At 41.1% G+C, this 20,581-nt stretch overlaps 1 protein-coding gene across 3 annotated transcripts; it reads left to right on the top strand.

The window, feature by feature from the left end:
* Nucleotides 1-918: 918 nt before the first annotated feature.
* Nucleotides 919-20,331, top strand: LOC136679690 (high affinity 3',5'-cyclic-AMP phosphodiesterase 7A-like). 3 transcript variants are annotated; one of them, XM_066658351.1, is made up of 13 exons: nt 919-1,039; nt 11,362-11,422; nt 11,738-11,875; nt 12,692-12,861; nt 13,367-13,430; nt 14,219-14,314; nt 15,513-15,613; nt 15,787-15,918; nt 16,115-16,206; nt 16,301-16,445; nt 16,691-16,787; nt 16,926-17,006; nt 17,587-20,331. In XM_066658351.1, the coding sequence occupies exons 2-13, from the start codon at nt 11,416-11,418 to the stop codon at nt 17,778-17,780; spliced, it is 1,317 nt and encodes a 438-aa protein (XP_066514448.1). In that variant the 5' UTR covers nt 919-1,039; nt 11,362-11,415; the 3' UTR covers nt 17,781-20,331. The 3 variants fall into 3 exon arrangements, with proteins under 3 accessions (XP_066514448.1, XP_066514446.1, XP_066514447.1); XM_066658349.1 differs by lacking the exon at nt 919-1,039 and adding an exon at nt 5,557-6,409; XM_066658350.1 differs by lacking the exon at nt 919-1,039 and adding an exon at nt 5,557-6,409 and having other exon boundaries at nt 12,716-12,861.
* Nucleotides 20,332-20,581: the final 250 nt, after the last annotated feature.

Genomic DNA, 20,581 nt, shown 5'->3' on the forward strand with positions numbered 1-20,581 from the left:
ATTATTATTATTTATGTATTTATTTTTGTTAATTAGTTTTTTTATTAAGATTGATGGTGCTGAAGTTTTTAAAGTCAGAAATTAGGATGAAAACTATTTAGCTTGTTTTGACATGTAGGTGTAGGCCAGACTGTTCTTTACATTCTGGATAATGTTCTGTTTACACTTCATATCAAAGTATGAAAACAGAACAAGAAGACTTAGACTACTGATTACATTCAGACAACTCCAACAAAAGTCTGTTGCTATTAAAACGTCGGTTTCTCCCTAGTCGATAAAATAGTGCGTTAGTCTTTGTGTTTAAGCGATAATGGCATATTAGAGGGGACGTGAGACGAAGTGTCTGGCCTCAATTCTCTGGCGACGTGAAAACCTGCTCATCCATCCACAATATAATAAAATATACGTTTCAAGGAAGTCATCGTGGGGCGTATGGCATGAATTGGGACAGGGCAGTTATGATCGAAGGCTTTAGTTAAGTGTCACTGCGTAGTAGCGTATTCTGCCCACTAGGCGTCAGTGTTTACTCAGTGCACACCAGAGGAATTCATGGTCCACTTTCCCATTCTCTCTGACAATCCGACAAACCAGGGGGCGCTATGATGAACACGTTCTCATTTCCAAAACTGAGGCAGAAATAAATAACTAATGTGTGTCATTTTTCGCAAAAAAAAATCCCTTAAGTAAATTTAAGGTTTGTAAATCGTGTTTATGTTTTATACTCTATACTAAACTGAATAGTACGGTTGTGGCAGGTTAGTACACAAAATAAAGGGCTAACATCATTTATCACTGCAATCTACAGATATTTATATACTTATATATTTTGTCTACTGCACTCTCATTTTTGTCTGGCTTTTCTCTCTCTCTCTCTCTCTCATTCCTAGACGTGACTCATTTTCCCATTCGTATTGCATTGTGGGGACAGTAGTGTGCATCACTACTCCACTAAAGTCCAGTGCTTCTACTTTGAAATGTTGAACCACACAACATTCAACATGGTGTTTGTGGGAGGGGCCTTAAGAGGAGGAGAGGAGAGGTAGGTAATTTAGCTGAGATTTGAAAGAAGAAAATGAAGAGCAAAGGTGAATGCAGTAAAACATTCCAAAGCTTGGGCTCCATAATTCTGAATGTTCTACCACCAGCAGAAACGAATCTGAATATAGACTTTGACAAAAGACCACTATCCGGAGACCTGAGTGATCTTGCAGAACAGTAGGGGTGTAAAATACAGAAGAATAGACTGAGTGCCAGACCAAGTAGATTTGTATGTCAGCAGGTGAATTTTAAACCTAATATTGAGTGGGACAGGTAGTCAGTGTCGATGATGAAGAACAGGGGAGATTATAAACTGACTTTTCAGAATATGAGAGAACTCTGGCAGGAGAGTTCTGAATGTCCTGAAGGGAATGTATGCTTTTGTTTTGAATCCAATGAAGAAGGAGTTGCAGAAATGGGATGTGGTGAACCAGTATTTCTACATATTTATCTGAGAGCATAGGGCACATGCGGGCAATATCACAAAGGTAGACAAAAGGACTTTTGATCAGGGCCCAAATATGAGGCTTAAGGGAAAGGAAGGAGTCGAAAAGTATACATAGATTATGAACCAGTTGAGACAAGTTTACAGTCATGCCATCAATGCTAAGGGTGACATCTGAGGGTTTTGTTAATGTGGACTTTTGGTCAATGAGCAAGACTTTGACAGGAAGACAGTTTTATCTGTGTTGAGTTTCAGAATGTTAGCGTGCATCCATTGTCTAAGATCACAAATGCAGTTTATCATGGCAAAGAGGTCTGTGGGTTGTTGGCACACAGTGGAAATTAAAACCATTGCTGTGGATGATCTGACAAAGCGCTAGCATATAAATGATGAACAGCAACGGGCCTAAGATTGATCCTTGGGGAAATCCTTGTGTAACAGCTCTAGGGGAGGATTTAATTTTACCTAGGGCAACAAAGTGAAATCTACTGGTAAAGTAGAAAATTAACCAGGAAAGGACAGCGTCATTAATGCCAATAGCTGTGAGGCAGGAGATAAGTATGTTGTGATTAACTGTTTAAAACATGCAGCAGGGCTCAAAAAGAGTGTTGTTCATCAGGAATGACAGCAGTTGATTGGCCGCCACCCTTTCTAACAGCTTAGCTAAAAAGAGAAATTTAGAAATTAGTCGGTAATGATCAAGGTTGGCTAAGTGTCCAGACCAGATTTTTTAAGAATGGGTGTGATGGTAAATGTTTTAAGGCCCACAGGGACATGACCCGAGACAAAAACATATTAATGACATGAGAAATAGGGCTAGAGAGAACTGAGATGTATGTTTTAAGAAGTAGGTTTGGAGCAGTATTGAGGGGACAGGTGCAAGCATAGGATTTAGCTATTACCTCAGATATAAAAGTAACTGCAACTTCACCAATTTGGGCCCACGGTGTAATTTTACGAGCTGCCGTCGTGAGTCAGATAAAAACAAATGTGATCTCTGCTTCAGCTGGAGATTTTACAGATGGAGAGTTGGTGCTGGACGTCTGCATTTCACTGAGATTGACAATGACTCTGCCCAACCAATGCTCTTCAAGGTTTACATGTTACGTGTAGTCTCTACTCAAGCTTGGAACCACAAACGAACTAAAAAGTACCCTGTTCCAGGTACCAAATTTGTCTAATGGATAATAAAAAGCAGAGTAGAGCCAAATTGATTAGTAATGTGTGTTATAGTATATACAATATAATATAGTGTTGTATAATGTAGTGTAATATGAAATATATAGAGAGAGGAGTGAAATCCAACACTCTGTACTGTTTATATTAATATTTATTAAAATTTAAAGTGTAGCTCAGTGGTAGTACAATGACAGTACACTGATAATCCAGTGATATTACAGTGATATTACAGTTATATCATAGTAATAGTCCAAGGACAATGCAATGACAGTACAGTGATTGTATAGTTTCCGTTCCAGACAAATAGTGTTCCACAGCGTCATGAGAAAGCAGCATATTAATCAATGAAAAGATAGAGCTGTAAATGGACGGATGAATCGATTGATGAATGGAAAAAGCCTGGAGGGGGACACAATGACACTGTGTAAAGATTAGGTCATTAATGACTTTATGACTTTGGATTGGTGAGATCAGGTGATGGTTTCAAGCGAACAGGGTCAGAATGTGGACACAGGCATATGATTCCTCCTTCACCTGCTCCCTTGAGTGGTCACAACTGTGGCTCAACCAACTTGGCAGATGTTTAATGCCCAATGCAATTCCTGAAACAACACTCCCATTCGACCTTGTCCCTGGACCAGCACTGGGCCGAGGACACGCCAGAATCCACACAGACAGTGACTCGAGGTGAAGAACAAGCCCCAGAGCTGTGCAGTAGCGACATTACTGTCATGCCACTGTGCGCTTCCTTTATTTCAGGCAGATACATATGGATAAATATTAAACCATAGCAGTACAAAAATACATGAGTTCAACAAAGTCCCGTCTTTGCTCTTGCTCTGTTCTCTTCTGTTCTTATGAAAAGACCAGGGGGTGTTGTACAAAACAGGATTTCCCAGTTTAGCCAGATAACTTAAGCCTCAAGTCAAATGTGTGCAAACAGGAAAAGAGCTGAGGGACATTTGTATTCAACAGTGCTCAACTCTGAGCTAAAGTTATCTGTATTAACTGAGAAACTCTGCTTTCTGAAACAGTGCACATCTGAAACTGAATCTAACAAGCTCCCAGAATGATAAACATGAACCTGTGACAGTTTTATCTTAAAAAAATGATCTTCCAGAAACTTGACTGACTACTCTCTCTCTCTGCGGTGTGTGTGTGTGTTTTAGTGCACGTGTCAGATACATGTGTTTGAAACCTACAGCAGTTTACTCAGTAACAGGCTGCTGTTAAAATAATAAATTAAGGTAATGCTTGGAGTTTAATGTTGTAATCATATTCACAGTAAAACCGTTTTCCACAGAACAGCACAACTCCTGTGCTTCGTTCCCTCATTCCAGCACAACACAAATGAATAACATTCCCTAATCCAATGGGAAGACTTTATGCTGGATACTGGAATATTGCTGTGAAGAGTCACATAAGCATCAAAATGTTGGCTGCCGATGTTGGATGACTAGGTTTGGATCACAAACCCCACTCCATCCCAGAGGTTATGGACGTAGCTGCATCACACGAGAAAATGCTGTTAACATAACTGCAGATGTGCCACCTTCGGGCCAGTTATGTTATGGCCTACATTTGGCCTGGAATGACAGTGTTGAACCAGGCTAAGCTAACTCAACTCAGTCAAAGGGCTAACACATATGAGCAAGATGTCAAAATTTGGCACGTTTGACCAACACAACACATACGTTAATACAAATCAAGCTCAGCTCATGACATTTGGCCAATATCCCTCCCACGCAATACTTCCCATTGCTATAACTGAGCTGAACAAGTCAGAAGTGAGATTTGGCTCAAATGTGTCTCTGGGTGGAGCACTGCCCATCCATCCCTAGTGCCCAGGGAGCAGTTGTGGTTAGTGGGGTTAGTAGTTATAGGGCACTTTAAGGCAATGTCTATGATTGGGGGGATTGCAGTTCTCTCTGGTTTGTTTACGCTCAGAAGCTCTGCGTCTTTTAATGTGGAACAGTGTGTTTGAAGAAATGACTTTTATGTTTATGCAGCTGTGTAACTTGTAACTGTTGGAATTCCCACAGAAACTCATGTGTAACTCGTGCTGTTTAGTTTTGTAGCACTTTCGCTCTGCGTTTACTTTCATGCAGTTAGTGCTCTCCTGAATTTAGAGTCAGTTCCAAACTAAATAATCAGATAAAGCAAAAATAAGTCAATATTACCCACCCATGGAGCAGGTATAAAGCAACATCCTCATCAATTTTCATGATTTTCAATGTTTGGAGTGCTCTGCCGTTTTTCTGCCATGAGCAGAGAGAGGAAGCCTAGCATTGTCTGACTGAGCCCCTTTGTTTTTGTTTTTTTGTTTTTTTTTACTGACACTGGGTTTTCTTAAACACATTAGACCCATACTCTGTGTGCCTTATCTTTGTCTCACTTTACTTTGCCGTCTTGGAGCTGGTCCTCTGAGCAGCATTGTGCTGGAATAAACTGGACAAACACTTCCATTAAACGCACAGAAAATGCACCACAGATCTCGGTCAGCACACCCACCATTCAGCACACTTCCCCTCTAGTGGACTTTAGGCAATGGGAATGGTGATTTAATGCTCATGTGCAGCTGCTTCCATTTAATTTCATGTTGCATAAACCTGATACACAACGGGTGCTGCTTAAAGCAGCAGGGGCCTTTAACTATAGAGGGGTGTCTACAAACATTTGGACACATTATAGATTCTTAGTAAACAGCGGTGTCCCGGATAGAGAGGGCAGCCCTCCCCCTCCCCCTTTACTCAGAATTCCTCTTTACTGCTTTATCATCCCCTCATGGAGCTGCTCTCCGCAGCCAATCGGCTGCTTCTCTGCGAGAACCCGTCCGCGTGGTGGCCAATAAGAGAAGGCGGTGTAGGACAGGGCTGGGACTTTGACCACAGGCCCCGCCCCGTGTCAGTGGTTTTGTTTAGGAGTGTGTGTAAATGTGTGTGTGTGTCCCGTACCCAACAACTCGATCTCGACCGTTCTTCGCAGCGCATGCGTCTTTCAATTGTTTCTTTGTTTACGTCAGTAACATGTAGCGTGGCGCGCGCGTGTGCTAGAACTCTGCTCGTGCTGTTGTTAACTCGACACTGTGGTGTGTGTGTCGGCGACCCACTTCTACATCGGCGGGGTCTACCTTAACTCGCGGATTCATCGGAGGTGGGTTTGGAGGAGAGAGAGAGTAAGGAGAGAGAGAGTATGTGTGTGTGTGAGAGAGAGAGAGAGTCTATGAGAAAGAGTGTGTGTCTGTATGAGAGAGAGTCTGTATGAGAGAGTGTGTGTGAGAGAGAGAGAGAGAGAGAGAGCGTGTGTGTGTCTGTATGAGACAGAGAGAAAGAGGTGTGATGTGTCTTGCTGCGCGGCCTGCTCTTGTTTGAAGCCTCTCGCGACTAAAATATGGGCCAGAGAGGAGCACGCCACGGGCTGCGCGAACGGTCGGCGGTTGTGAGCGCGAGCGCGCGGGGCACGCGGGAGGTTTTGCACTAACCCAAGCTTTCCGCCGAGGGCCGCTTCAGCAAAGACTTTAGATGGATCCAGAGCCCGTGTGGGGTCCCGGTGCCGCTCGCTGCCCGCTGTGATCTGACCGAGGCTCGCGCCGCATCCTCCGCCTGTTTAATGGAAGTGTGTTACCAGCTCCCGGTGCTGCCGCTGGACCGGACGGTACCGAAGCACGTCCTGAGCCGCCGCGGAGCCATCTGCGTTTCCTCCAGCGCTGTGCTGTTTGGAGGACCGGCTCCTAGAGAGCTCAATAAGGTGAGACACAGAAAGGTCACCATGCCCGAGCCAGGCGTGGGACAGAGGGGTGTAACAGTGAAATGTGTTTGACTTTGAGGACATTGGTGTTGTTTGTGGTGATCAGATCCTTACAGAAATGTTCTGAGATCCTGTGGAAGCTTCTCGTGGAGGATGCCGTGTCGGTGGCCTTCAGTTAAGAGGAAACGGTTTAGTTTAGAGACCTTGTGGTTTAGAGTTTTTTTTTAAGTTTGTGGATGTGCATGAATCTTTTAGGGATGCAGGGGACAGAGCAGCGGCGCATGAGCCTAAGTTCTCCATGCCCATGAGGGAGAAAGGTAGTGTATCTTCAGTGTTGGAACAAAACCATGCACAGAAGTGTACTTCAGGGAGTCTAAACTTCCATTTCCCAGAATCTCGTTTTATCATGGATTTTTGATGCAGACAGATTTTATGACGCAGCCTTCAATGTAAAAAGATTATTCCATGAAACTCACACAGTGTGAAGGACAGCTGCTGTGTACAAGTGATGTAGTAAACTACAAGTTGACAAAGATACAGACACGAGCTGCGATACATAAATCAGTGTGGAGGAGAAGGTAAAGAAGCCGGAAGTGCAGCCTCACGTAATTCCCTTTAATATTGACACATGGTACGGCCTCAGGGCAGTTCTGAAACAAAGGGACCTGGACTGAGCCTCTGTGCAGTGTCCAACTCCTTGCAGTAAACGTCCTGCGGCACTGCAGTAAAAGTGTGAGCTGTGCTCAGTGGAACCTCTCAGAACATCCAGCATCTCTCAGCACAGGAACTGAAGTATGTACCAGTCAGTTCTTCACTTTCTGGATCATTTTGGTCTAAATTAAAAAGCAGAAACTCCAGGTTCAGTGGCATAACGTTTTTTTTTTTATGAAGCAACACAAACACAGCGTCCCATTGCACAAGGGCAAGCGTGTTCAAGATATAATACGTATTTGTGTTCTATGTGAAAGCATGTATTTGAGTAAATATTACTTGCTACTACATGCCCCTGGGTAAACAATTGCATCCACACATTTAAACACACACACACACACATTGGCTCTTGTTATGAAGTAAAAGGACAACAGCCCCTCAGCAGGAAGAGCACAGAGACAAGTGGAACTATCTCTAACTGACACACATACACACACACTGCACAATCCTTACATGCATTTTCTTACATCTTTACATCTCACACACACATTTACAGACTGCACATTTACACACACCATTTTTCCGTTTTTCCATTTTTGATTATTATCGGGTTTCAGCTGCTAAGGAAGTCAGGGTCTCCGTTATTGTGTTTTTTTATTATTATTATTTATTTATTTTTGTTTTTTCCAAGAGGAACCAATTGTTTTTCAGTGTGTGACAGGTCAGAAGTAGTTTATCATCCGGACTCATTTACTTGCAATTATTTAATGAAAAAGACATTGTCTAAATGGCAGCATTCCCCTCCAAAACCAGTGTATATATCATTCGGCATTAACGGTGACATCCCAGTTATGCAAGTCACCCATGTCCTGTGACAAAATGAAGAGAAAATGCCAGATCTATGGTGGATCTGTCCATTCGAGCCGCACATTCAGGAGGTGAAAGAGAAACATCGTCTATCAGTTTAGGAAATTAATCCTCTGTACAGCACTTTTCTAAAATTCAGCAGATACAGAGTGATTCACACAAAACCTTCTGTGTCACTGCCTAGTGTTTTTTTTAAGGACCTCTGCTATAGACTAGTGTCTAGTTAATGTCTCTCATACAACTATAAATTACACACAGAACGCAGAAGATTTAAACACAGCATGATAACTTGAATCTTTGAGGAAACATCAGGGCAGTGGCATAAATATCAGAATAATATCCAGCTGCGTGTAACTGAGTTAGTATTTATTAGGTTCTGTATGTTACCTCTGAGCTTTTACATGGTTTTTACTGTAGCGTCTGTGTCTTTGTGTGTAGAGAACAGTGTTTGTTTTAAAGAGCGAGAGAGAGAGAGCACTGAAAGGTTCAGCCGAAGGCACAAGCAAAGCAAAAGCATGTGCACATTCTCTCATTGGCTGTGTCTGCGGGGGCTTTTATTTTTATCCATGTTAAGAGTTTATGTGAATGTGAAGTAGAGGACTGTGTAAAAAAGAAGTGCTGTTCAGAAAAGGTGTGATTATTGTTTTGAAACACAACTATGTTATTTTTGTATGTTTTTTCCAATAGAGACCTCACACTCTAGTAAACTGTAGTAGTGCACGGTTTGCACCAACAACAGTGGAATTCTATAAGTGCCCTGCCACAGACAAGCGCCACAGCACAGGAATATTTTATCTTTGTTTTTGGAATTTTTAGATGTAAAGCTCAAACTGAATATTGTAAGTCGTGGGTTGCAGCTGGATTCTTAATTTGGTTTTATTTGAATGTTTGGGAGTTATTAGTTATTGTATTTGCATCATATTTGAGAATGAAATGAACAAACAAATAGACGTCTGTCTAACTGACAGTCTCTCTCTCTCTCTCTATTTCTCTCTCTCTCTATTTCTCTCTCTCTCTCTTTCTCTCTCTCTCACACTCAAAGGTCACTGATACTTACTTCCCTAAATGAGTTGGTGTTAACATACACACAGTGTGTGTGTGTGTATGTGTGTGTGTGAGAGAGAGAGTGAGATCATTAAGTAAATAGGCCTATTATTTATTGTACATTTACATTTGTATTTACATTTCTGTCTCCTTCAAGTACAGAGTCTAAAGACAAACTGCAGCATTTAGTGTGTGCGTACGTGTGTGTGTGTATTTAACCCTGATGCATACAGAACTACTGTGGCACTAATCTAACACTGTGCCATGTTAGTTGTTTGACTGTGTCGTGATACAGCACTGTATCTGAGTGTGGAGATGAATACATTTTATGTATATAGACGGTATGGTCATAGGTCTGTGCTTTTCTCTGTTCGTTTGGAGCTCTCACCATTGTCTAAGAAACTCCAGATGCCTTTTCTCGGCCATTAGGAGAGAGAGAGAAAGAGGCTGTCATGTCAGCCTGAGACTCATTAATTTACAGACACTGTGGCTTCGTAAACACATTTCAAACTTACAAACAGACCGAAGAGCTGCAAATAGTGAGGAAAAGTCCTCAGAGTTTTATAAGAAGTGTTTTTTGATTAAAATCATGAATGTCATCTTTAATCACTTCTAATTTAAACACTTTTGGTACATAGCCAAGGCTGAGGGAGGTGTTTATTGTTGTCGACAGAAGCGTGGTTATATCTGGTAATATTTCCTTAAGTAAATGTCATATCCACGTCGAAGGGTTTGTTTAAAAAGGAGTGTTTCCTGAAGGAGAATAAGGCTCTGATTTCATGACCAATTCTGATTTCTTTGTTCTGCTGTTCACACTGTATCTAAAATGTGAGCTATATCTGAGATCAATGTGAACAGATCACGCTCCTAAACTGAGCCGAACGCACAAAAGGACAGTGCTTCAGGCTCCGAGCAGAAGGAACAGAAGACGATGTTTGTCTGTTTCATACAAATCCCCTTGGTTATGAATTGAAGGAATGGGACCTAACTGCAGTGCTGTATCAGTAAAGACCCTTTATTTCAAGGGTCTCACACAAACATGAGTTCTGCAAAGAAGAGGAGACCAAATGCATGGGCAAAATGAGTTAATTTCCATGATCCACATTTTAAGCAACTTCATAAAAAACACTTTAATAGAAGTTTCCGAAATTATCCTCAAATTAAAGTGGATCATTCTCAGCGGTCAGAGTGATGTAAAATCACATGAGTCACAGTACCATGTTTGAAAATGCCAAAAATCTGATTTTAAACAGTCAGATTCAGTGCGATTTGTGCTAGACACAAATGACACCACAATGTCACATCTGAAGAAACAGATTGGATTTGGGCCGTTTTACCTGCTGTGTGAAGGTCACCTAAAGGACACTAGGCTCCATGCTGAAGTATTCATTACTATATTCATAACCTAGGATTAATCTTATTGCTATTAGGATGTTTGACATGATATTGTGGGGATACACGTACATTCTGACGTTAGATGAGGTGATGGTCTGATACGACTGAATGTTGTGGGAGAACAGGGATATTATCTCTGTCCACACACAAAGTCCAGAGCCCCATTACATTGTAAATAAAGCCAGCGGATAATATAATATACAGGAATGGTTTATCCCAAACAAAGTCTCCACTTGTTACTACTTTCTGTGTCTGTTATGAAATATGATCTAAAGAAAGCAAATTACTTCAGGAGCTCAGAGGAAAAGATTAGTTATGGTTCATTTATATTAAGAAAAACACTTTCAAACAGGGAAATGTTGTGACCTTTTTTCTGGATAATCCCAAGCATTCAAACAAAGGTTTTGTAAAAAGTTGAAGCCTGTAGGTGTAGCTTTGATGTGTTCGTCTGGTCGGGTTAATGTGTCTGTGAATTATAGTTTAAATTACAGTGTTGGCTTTAGATGTAGAAAATCTTGTTGAATATATAAGAATTGATATGTTCTATATCTGAATCTGAATCTTATGTTAAGCGGCTCTATATTTAGATCAAAGGTGTTTACACTACGAGCTGATGAATCTGGTTTGATATGAATTAAGATGGTAGCACAAACCTATTCTAAAGGTGTTCTACGGTGTAAATATTGATTTATTCAGGGAACAGACCCAATAGAGTGGACTGTGGCTCTGATTATTAGCTCTGGGTCAGAAACACCACTCCAGCTGATTCCAGGTGTAATGGATGAGATCTGTCTCTACAGAGAACACAGTTCCACTGCTCCACATCCACAAGTGTGGAGTGATTTATACCCCTCTGGTCCACAATGGCATTGGGCCTCAGGCTCTTTCACAACTTCAACTTGTCAATTTTAGAAGATTTTAAACTGGGCTGTTTGTGTAAATATTATCGTGTTTTTGTTGTTGTTTACATATTGTTTTGTTTGACTCTGTCGCAGAGACGAGGAGCAATTTCATACGACAGCTCGGACCAGACCGCACTTTACATCCGCATGCTTGGTATTATAACTCTCTCTCTCTTTCTCTGTGTATTCTCTCTCTCTCTCTCTCTCTCTCTCTCTCTCTTTCTCTGTGTATTCTCTCTCTCTCTTTCTCTGTGTATTCTCTCTCTCTCTCTCTCTTTCTCTGTGTATTCTCTCTCTCTCTCTCTCTTTCTCTGTGTATTCTCTCTCTCTCTCTCTCTCTCTCTCTCTCTCTCTCTCTCAGAGAGATATGGCTATTGATCCATACACATTCTATTAAACTATAAATTTTCATTTTAATAGGGATTTATTAATGATATTAATAGGGTGTGTATTGTTTGTGATATTGCAGATGTTCAGTTGAGAGCTCAGACAGGATTTACTCCAGAGAAACAGGAGAGACATGAGAAAGATGTGAGAAAAGAGAGACACCAGAGAACAGAGAGACAACATCAGACACATTTCTGCTCAGATTTCAGACCTCTACAGTGTGAGTACAGACACGGGCACACACACACACACACACAATACACACTACTGCACCGACTTCAGACCTCTACAGTGTGAGTACGGACACACGCACACACACAAGATACACAGTACTGTAACGACTTCAGACCTCTACAGTGTGAGTACAGACACGGGCACACACACACACACACACACAAACGATACACACACACACACGATACACACTACTGTAACGACTTCAGACCTCTACAGTGTGAGTACAGACACGGGCACACACACACACACACGATACACACTACTGTAACGACTTCAGACCACTACAGTGTGAGTACACACAACAGCAAAATAAGACCATTGTTCTTTCAGCATATGTTTTATGTTGATGACATACACAACTCCAAACATGTTCACACACACACACACACAAATAAAGAAAAATGTTGCCCCAACCTAAAATCACACATTATCACATTAGCGTCATTTAAAATATGGGATTACACACACACACACACACACACACACACACACACAAAAATGCTCCACCTCAACCTTTAACATGTCTTCACAAAATAATGCAATGCTGTGAGTTGTGGGGACAAATGTAATGAAATCATGAAACCTGGTGTGCGTGTGTGTGTGTGCCTGATTTCACACACATTTCAGCCATCACACATTCAGAGTTAATCCTTAAACAAAAGTATACAGACAAAGTTTGAAAGCTGACACTAGCATCAGGGGCAAAAAGCAATGGGCCAGGTTTATGTACATTGTCTTTACCTGGAGGTGACTTGTTTGTAAACAGATGTTTTGGTGTTGTTTGCGTGTTTGTAAACAGGGTGTTTTGGTGTTGTTTGTGCAGCGCGGACGGATTCTTTGCGCACAGACGCAAAGCCAGTCAGAAGTGTCCTGAGCTTCCAGAACAACTTCCTCTCTTCACAGTTCAACAGAAACCACACACTCCACACACTCCACACACTTGACAGGGAGTACAGCGGCCAGGCCAAGGTGAGGAAAACACTGTCGAAACCTTTAAATTGGAGAAAAGGATTCATGGCAAAAATGAAGATTGTTGAGACCCCCTTATTATTCATAGCTTTAAACTGCTCCCAGTGTGGACAGTGTGTGTGTGATCTCTAAAAGAACGTGGGACAAAATTATACATTCGGAAACAGCTGCACATCAACATTTTCAGTGAGAAATGTGCATAGAGGTGTAGCAGCAATTATTTGGGGGTAGCAGCTGTCAGTAAAATAGGGGTCCTTCCAATACAAACTACCTGTTATTATCTTACATTTTAGGAATAGTTCTAAGGACATATTGTGTATGTATTTAAGTGTTTAGCTTAGTCTTATTTTGGTTTTAATTGCTAGAAAATGTAGATATGATCAGTGGTTTTATAGTGGAATCTCTGGGGTCTTTTGTTTTTTCAGGGATTTTAATAGAGGAATATCTCCTCTTGCAGTGTTTAATGATTGTAATGTTGTCACTGGTGGACACTTCTCCTTTTCAGTGTTTACTGCGGAAAGTCAGGAGCTGGAGCTTTGATATCTTCCTGTTTGATCGATACTCGAATGGTGAGGCCACTGTCAGTTACCATAACAATAACAACCCTCATATATTCTATAAAATTAAAGTCTAAAACTACAGTTTAATAAGTTAGTTACTATGCTGTGAGTCAGTGTATAATACAAGCACTGGGAAACTCATCAAGGATTATTCAATCATTGGGAAATCCACTGGGCACCTGATCTACAGGTTAATTAACAGTTTACTCTTGACTCATTCGTCAACACAGTCATAAATCACAGATTCTGACTTGATTCCGCACAGAATATTTTTACCATCTCAGCCATGAGAAATGTCCTCAGTTTGAGATCTAGTCGCTTCACTGTAATGGTTTAAAAACAGAGGCCTTAAGCATCTGTCTTCCTTCCAAAGGCTAATGGAAAGAGACACTTCAAAACTCTCCTCTTCCACAAATGCAGTAGTCAATGATACTGTATGTACAGTGTGACCAATAACTGGTACATATTTCTTTATAAGAAGTTAACTTTATCAGCTGCTTTAAGCTGCATAAACTGTGGAGGTAAAAAAAAAAACATAAAAAGGAGGTGGGTCTTTCTGATCTAGAAACAAATCTTCACAATGTTCCAACATATGTCCACAACTGTTTGGTTTTATAGTGCACTCAGATTATTAACTAAAAAAAGCAGTTATCTGTAATAGTATTAAAGGTTTGAAATTAAATCAGATATATTTTATATGAAGTATACAGCCTGTGGGTATTCTAAGAGAGAACAGTATTGTGAAGGTGGATGATTAACATTTACACCCCTAATGCACTGTGTTTGTCTTAATACAGGGAAGAGTTTAGTAGATTTAACCCTTCACCTCTTCACCGACTACGGTCTGATTAATCTGTTCCAGCTGGACCTGTTAAAACTGCGGCAATTTTTAGGCAAGAATCACACACACACACACACACACACCTGGTGGCTGTGTAAAGAAACCCTAATAATATGGAAGCTTATAATATTTTTTGTAAAAACGCACACATTAATCATTTAATGGTTAAATGACTGTAAAATAAATAAAGTAATATATAAATAGATTTTTATCATGAAACAAATTCATATTTAATGAAATTCCTGAATAGATTTTTGCATTTCTACATTTTACATTTCTATTTATGCATTTTCTTGCATTTATATGTTAATTAGGACGGCAGTCCTAACCTCATTCTAAATTAAATGAATGTTAATGTAATGTGCAATTATTTATCATTGTACAACGAAATGTGTCTTCCGTATTTCAACCGTCTGTGACAGTGAACACACACACATCACCGCAGAGGCGTGTTTTGCTGTGATTTCGGTTCTGTCTCAGCACCACAGTGACTGTTTAAAGATATAAGCAAAAAAGGAATAAGTGGCTACTGAAAATGAAAGAATTAAACAGTTAAAAATAATATACACATTTGTCAAAAATGCTTTGCCACACAAGATTAGCTTACAGCTGACTCTGAGCAAGCAGCAGGAAGAACTGTGTGGGACCGATTCCACTGAAAGGATGAGAATGTTGATTGTAAGAAATGCAGATCAAAGCAAAGATCCAGGAGCATCAGGTGAGTGAGGAAAACTCTGTGGTTTGGTGAAAGATATATTGCTCATCAGAGGCAGTCTGTGGTGAGAGTGAATTGGGCCTACTCCAGGAGCCATGTGGTAACACGAGTTACTGATGTCTGAGTGTAATCCAGCACCTTGGTGGGTTGCCTTTTTTTAATGGCTTGGCCACAAGTTACTGGTTGGTTAATGAGCATCACTAATTTTATTGCACATTTTTCCCCCAGTCATTAGATATCACCAATTCCACCCCGTTTTTTATGACTTGCCCAGTCACACACACTGTCACCAGCCTGGGAGTGTGAGAAGCACATGCTTCCTCAGAGACGTGTGACACTAGCCGTGGCCTCTTTTCCAATCGCCTCAAACAAAATGCCACCGTAGCTCAATGTGCTTGGAGGAGAATGTTTGGACCCCTGCTCCCAGATGGCCTACAAAGTTTTCCTTTGACGGCAATGATATGTTGTCTTGGTTTTTCTGGTAAAATTATGGAATGTATGGTAGGACACTGATTTTGTTTGTTTTTATCAACAGTTATGGTACACGAATCGTACCGCAGTCAGAACCCGTATCACAACGCTCTCCACGCTGCTGATGTCACACAGGCCATGTACTGCTACCTTCAGGAACCACAGGTGTGTGTGTGTGTGTGGGGCTGAGATATGGTTAGGTATGTGGTGACAGAAAGAAAGAGGGTGAATATGAAGAATAGAGAAAGGTGTATAACTGCTGCTGTAATACTGCTATACTCACAAATCAGATCAGACCAAAAACCTGTATGTGTGCTCCTGTGTGTTTGTATTCCCAGCTTTCAGAGTCTCTGACATCGTGTGATATCCTGCTGGGTTTATTGGCTGCTGCCACTCATGACCTAGATCATCCAGGTGTCAATCAGAACTTCTTCATCAAAACTGACCACTACCTGGCCTCGCTTTACAATGTAAGGCATCTCTCTCTCACTCATTCACTCACACACACACACACACACACACACACTACAAACCTTTTTTTTCATACAAGCTTGTTTTATTCCTTCATATATTCTCACTTTCTGCAGCCAAACAAACCATACTGTATCCAAAGTTTTTGTGTGTGTCTGTGTGTGTGTGTTTTTACATGTTATATATATGTTATAGAACACATCCATACTGGAGAACCACCACTGGAAATGTGCTGTGAATCTGCTGAGAGAATCAAGACTATTGTCCCATTTTCCATCTGAGGACAGGTATGTGCACACACACTCTCACACAAACACACACAACTGTTTCTGTGTCAGTGTTTATCCTGAGTTTGCATGTAAAATGTGTGTGTGTTTGAAGGCAGAACCTGGAGAAACGTTTGGGTTCTTTGATTCTGGCAACTGACATCAGCCGACAGAACGAATACCTGAGTGAGTTCAGAGCTCATCTGGACAGAGCAGACCTTCACCTGAGCAACAGCAGGAACAGACACTTTATACTACAGGTATACACACACACACACACAAAACCGGAGCACCCGGAGGAAACCCATGCGGACACGGGGAGAACACACCAACTCCTCACAGACAGTCACACGGAGCGGGAATTGAACCCACAACCTCCAGGCCCCTGGAGCTGTGTGACTGCGACACTACCTGCTGCGCCACCGTGCCGCCAAGCTCAACCCACTCATCACAAACTTTTCCGCAATGTTTTGTGTGCAGTTAAATCTCTCTCTCTCTCTCTCAGATGGCTCTGAAGTGTGCAGATATCTGTAACCCATGTAGACCCTGGAGACTCAGTACAATCTGGAGCCATAAAGTTACAGAGGAGTTTTTTAATCAAGGTACAGTCTGCCTCTCTCTCTCTCTCACACACACACACACACACGCACACATTTAAAAAAACATTATATTGAAGATACATTAATAACATCTGCAGAAAATGATTGTGACATGGAGTAATTTCTTGTGTGTGTGCGCAGGTGACATTGAGAGGAAGCAGAACCTGGATGTGAGTGTCCTTTGTGACAGGAATTCAAACACTGTGGCTAAAATACAAATAGGTAAATCTGTCAAACACACTTGCATATGCAGCTCTTTGTAGACAGCTGTTCTCCTGACAGAATTTAGCTCCTCTTAGGTGCAATCACTGTGCACATACAGTTTGAATTAAATTCATTGGAGCACATGAACAAAATACTGTGTTCCACTTGAGCCTTACCAGCACTGAGTTCAGAATCCAAAATGGCTGTATTATACTGTATATTTGTGCATCTATTTGTGCATTTGTGTCTATTAATTGAGTCCTACACACAGTACTGTCCCACTACTGTGTGTGATCACGTTTGCATGGTGTTTGGATGTGGAAAATATTGCACAATACACTGTTATCAACTGGTATAGCTAACAATGCTAACCAGGGCCAAGCTAACAGTGATCACCTGGGGCATAGGATGCAATTCCTAGCTTCACCGTTTGAGGAAAATGGAACAAAGCATAAAGTTCCCATAGCCAGTGTGAAGTGTGGGCTAGAGGAGTATAAAGCCACTCAGTACTGGGCTGTGGAGCAGTGGAACTCATCAATATATATATTGATATGATTCACAACTCTCTCTCTCTCTCTCTCTCTCTCACCCCCAATAGGGTTCATATCTTTTGTGGTGGAGCCGCTATTTTTGGAATGGTCTCGTTTCTCGGACACGCCACTTTCTCGTGTCATGCTGGGTCACATGACCTCAAACAAGTACAACTGGACCCACCTACAACAGGAGGACCTGAGAGAAACCACCCAGAGCACATCCTCCAAAACTCTACCTCAGGGTGGCCTGGGGCCATGACATTTATATGCACACACACACACACACTGTACCTATGCCAAGGAGGGTTATAGACTGAAGCACTGCCAACCCCCACAAGTACAAGAAAACACACATACACACGCAAATACACACACACACACACACACACACACACACACACACAGACGCTCGCACATCATTAAACCACTAATATTTCTTATTTTTAAACATAATTTATTGTATTTAAAAAAAAAAACGCTTTTCTTCCTAAACTTAGAGCAATACAGAGATACCTCACACTGCGTTTTCTGTCAGAACTTCTCCTCCTGCTTCTCTTTAATTTATTTTGTATTTGATACAGAGTTGAAGGGAATGAAAACCAACACACACACTGACTAAGAGTTAGATCAGTGTGTTTTGTCTTGAACTAATGTGCCATTATACTGTATTCAACACTGAACTTTACAAATAACATGTTAGTTTTATGTGCCATATATCACACATCCACTTGGTTCTTTTTCTCTAACCCCCCCCTCCACTCACACATGCACACTGAACACACGCAAGTGCACCGGAGCGCTTAGCGCTGGAAATCCGGTGTTTCTGTCTTTACACTGTGAGCCGTAAGTAAATTGCTCTGTCTCTCTCACACACGGCGTGTCATAAACCCGCACTACTACTGTCATTACACACACATGCGCAGTCACCGAAGGTTTGTAATCTCCTGCTTCACTTGTTTATTTTGAAACCAAGGGTATTAATCAAGTTTCTCTTTACTGCAGTAATAATCTCTCCTCCTCTAGGAATGATTTGCCCTACATTGCTGTGAAGAGTTGATGCCATTCAGTCACATACTTTAGTAAGGTCAGGTATCACACACACCACTCCAGATCATCCCTGAAGTATTGGGTAGAGCTCCATCACTCCAGAGAACACAGATCAGTGGCTCTGTAGCTCAATGCTGCAGCTCATTAAAACCCCTCTAGCCCACAGCTGGCATTGAGCATAGTGACTTCTCTTGTCCAGCTGCTTCAGAGCGTCCCCTTCTGTTAACAATGCAATTTCTATGCAGGTTATGCAAGTGTCACCAAAGAGTGTATCTAACTGTGACTGGGTAAACTTGTTAAAGGAGGTATCTACAAACCTTTGTGCATGTGATGTACATCATTTAACACCAGACTATGCTGCGTGGAGTTTTTACTTCTCCTTTGCAATGTGGGTTTGCAGACAAACTGCACTTCTCTGGTCTCACAGAGCCTCTATAAAAGTCACCATAGGTTTTAATCAGTGTTTATAAGGACTGTCTGGTAAAGACAGTTGCTCTCTCTTTGGGTTGTGAAGCCTTTATTAAGGTGCTTATGAAGACTTAAATGAAAGAGCAGATGAAGAAGCTTGTCTATAAGCTATGCACTAAGCTGCTTGACCAAACTTCTGTCACAGAGCATCAGCTATTTTCAGCAGCTGTTTACCTTTAGAGAGGGGTTTTTAGATTCAGGCGGATGCATACCACATTTATCTCGTGTTCTCTTCTTCAGTTTCCCTGACACTAGGTTCGTTGTGCATTCTCCAGCAGCAGACTGCTGTGAATGGAGGTTTAGAATCAGTTATACCCTTCAGGTCTAGATTATAAACCCATTACTGCAGCCAGAGGAAATATGGTCCTTCGAGGGGTCTTGATGAAAGAAAATGGTTCTATTTAGAGTTCTATATAAAAAAAACACTTGTTTGATTAAATGATTTATTGCCTTGTGGAATGGTTCTTTAAAAATAATTCTTCTAAAAGCAATGTAACGTTCTTCATCAGTCTAAAGGTAAAAAAATCATTATGCAAGAAATCATTTAAAGTAACACTAGATAATATTTTTACTTAAAAACTGCCGCTTTATAATCGCTGCGATACTCCGCTGACCTGTATTAGGAAGGATTTTTACAGTAGGTAACAGTAGGTAAAATTTCTATTTTTGCTCCAGTTTGATACACTTACACCCCTGTCTTAAAATCAAGGGGGGTGGAGGTTTCCTACCCTTTTCCAAAATTACCTACTGCAGTTTGTGCAGTGCTGAGCCCAGAGTAGCAACAACAGAGGATCTAGTCTCCTTTTACAGATCTGTGAAGCTTCACAATAAAAGCTGAAAAATAAAAAGCTGTAATATTAAAGAATAAATATTATGTAGTGTTCCTTTAAGCACACCAATGGGTCTTTGGAGAACTATTTCTATAATCAACGATAAACCAGTGCTTTAACTCTTAGACACTGTGTACACCGAATGGATCGATGTGCGTTGAGTATCAGGGTTATATCTGAGTTTTTCCACATAGAAAAACAGGTGTAAACGTACTACAGACATTTAAGAGCTGATTCACTCAGAGCACTTCAGGAGTGGGTCTAGTGTATACAGGGTGTGAGACTCCACAGACGTCACAATAGATTCTCTGATTATTTCTTCCTCCTGGCAAAAGCTAGGAGGCTGTGGCTGAGACTGCACTAAGAATGCTGTTTTGTGGAAAGTTTTTTAATACAAACATTTTAACAACGTGAAGGAGAAGCGTTTCTAATGTTTTGCCAAAACTGATTTTGATACATGCCTATTGCGGTAACATTTTCTTTAATAAAAAGGAAATTGTTAGAAAAATATTTAGTGTGTGTCCTTTATCATAACATTTGTTGTTAATCTGAGGAGAAGAGTTTATTAATCCCTTTGGGGAAACTGATTCTACGAATGTATGTCATCTGGCACTGAACACAAAAACATTAGCAATTTTAGCTACAAACGCTAGCGGTGAGCACACAGCAGTTTTAGTGGTTAGGTGCACTTTAGTTCTCTAACTTCAAGGCCACA

This window comes from Hoplias malabaricus, chromosome Y, assembly GCF_029633855.1.
Source record: "Hoplias malabaricus isolate fHopMal1 chromosome Y, fHopMal1.hap1, whole genome shotgun sequence".
NCBI lineage: Eukaryota > Metazoa > Chordata > Actinopteri > Characiformes > Erythrinidae > Hoplias > Hoplias malabaricus.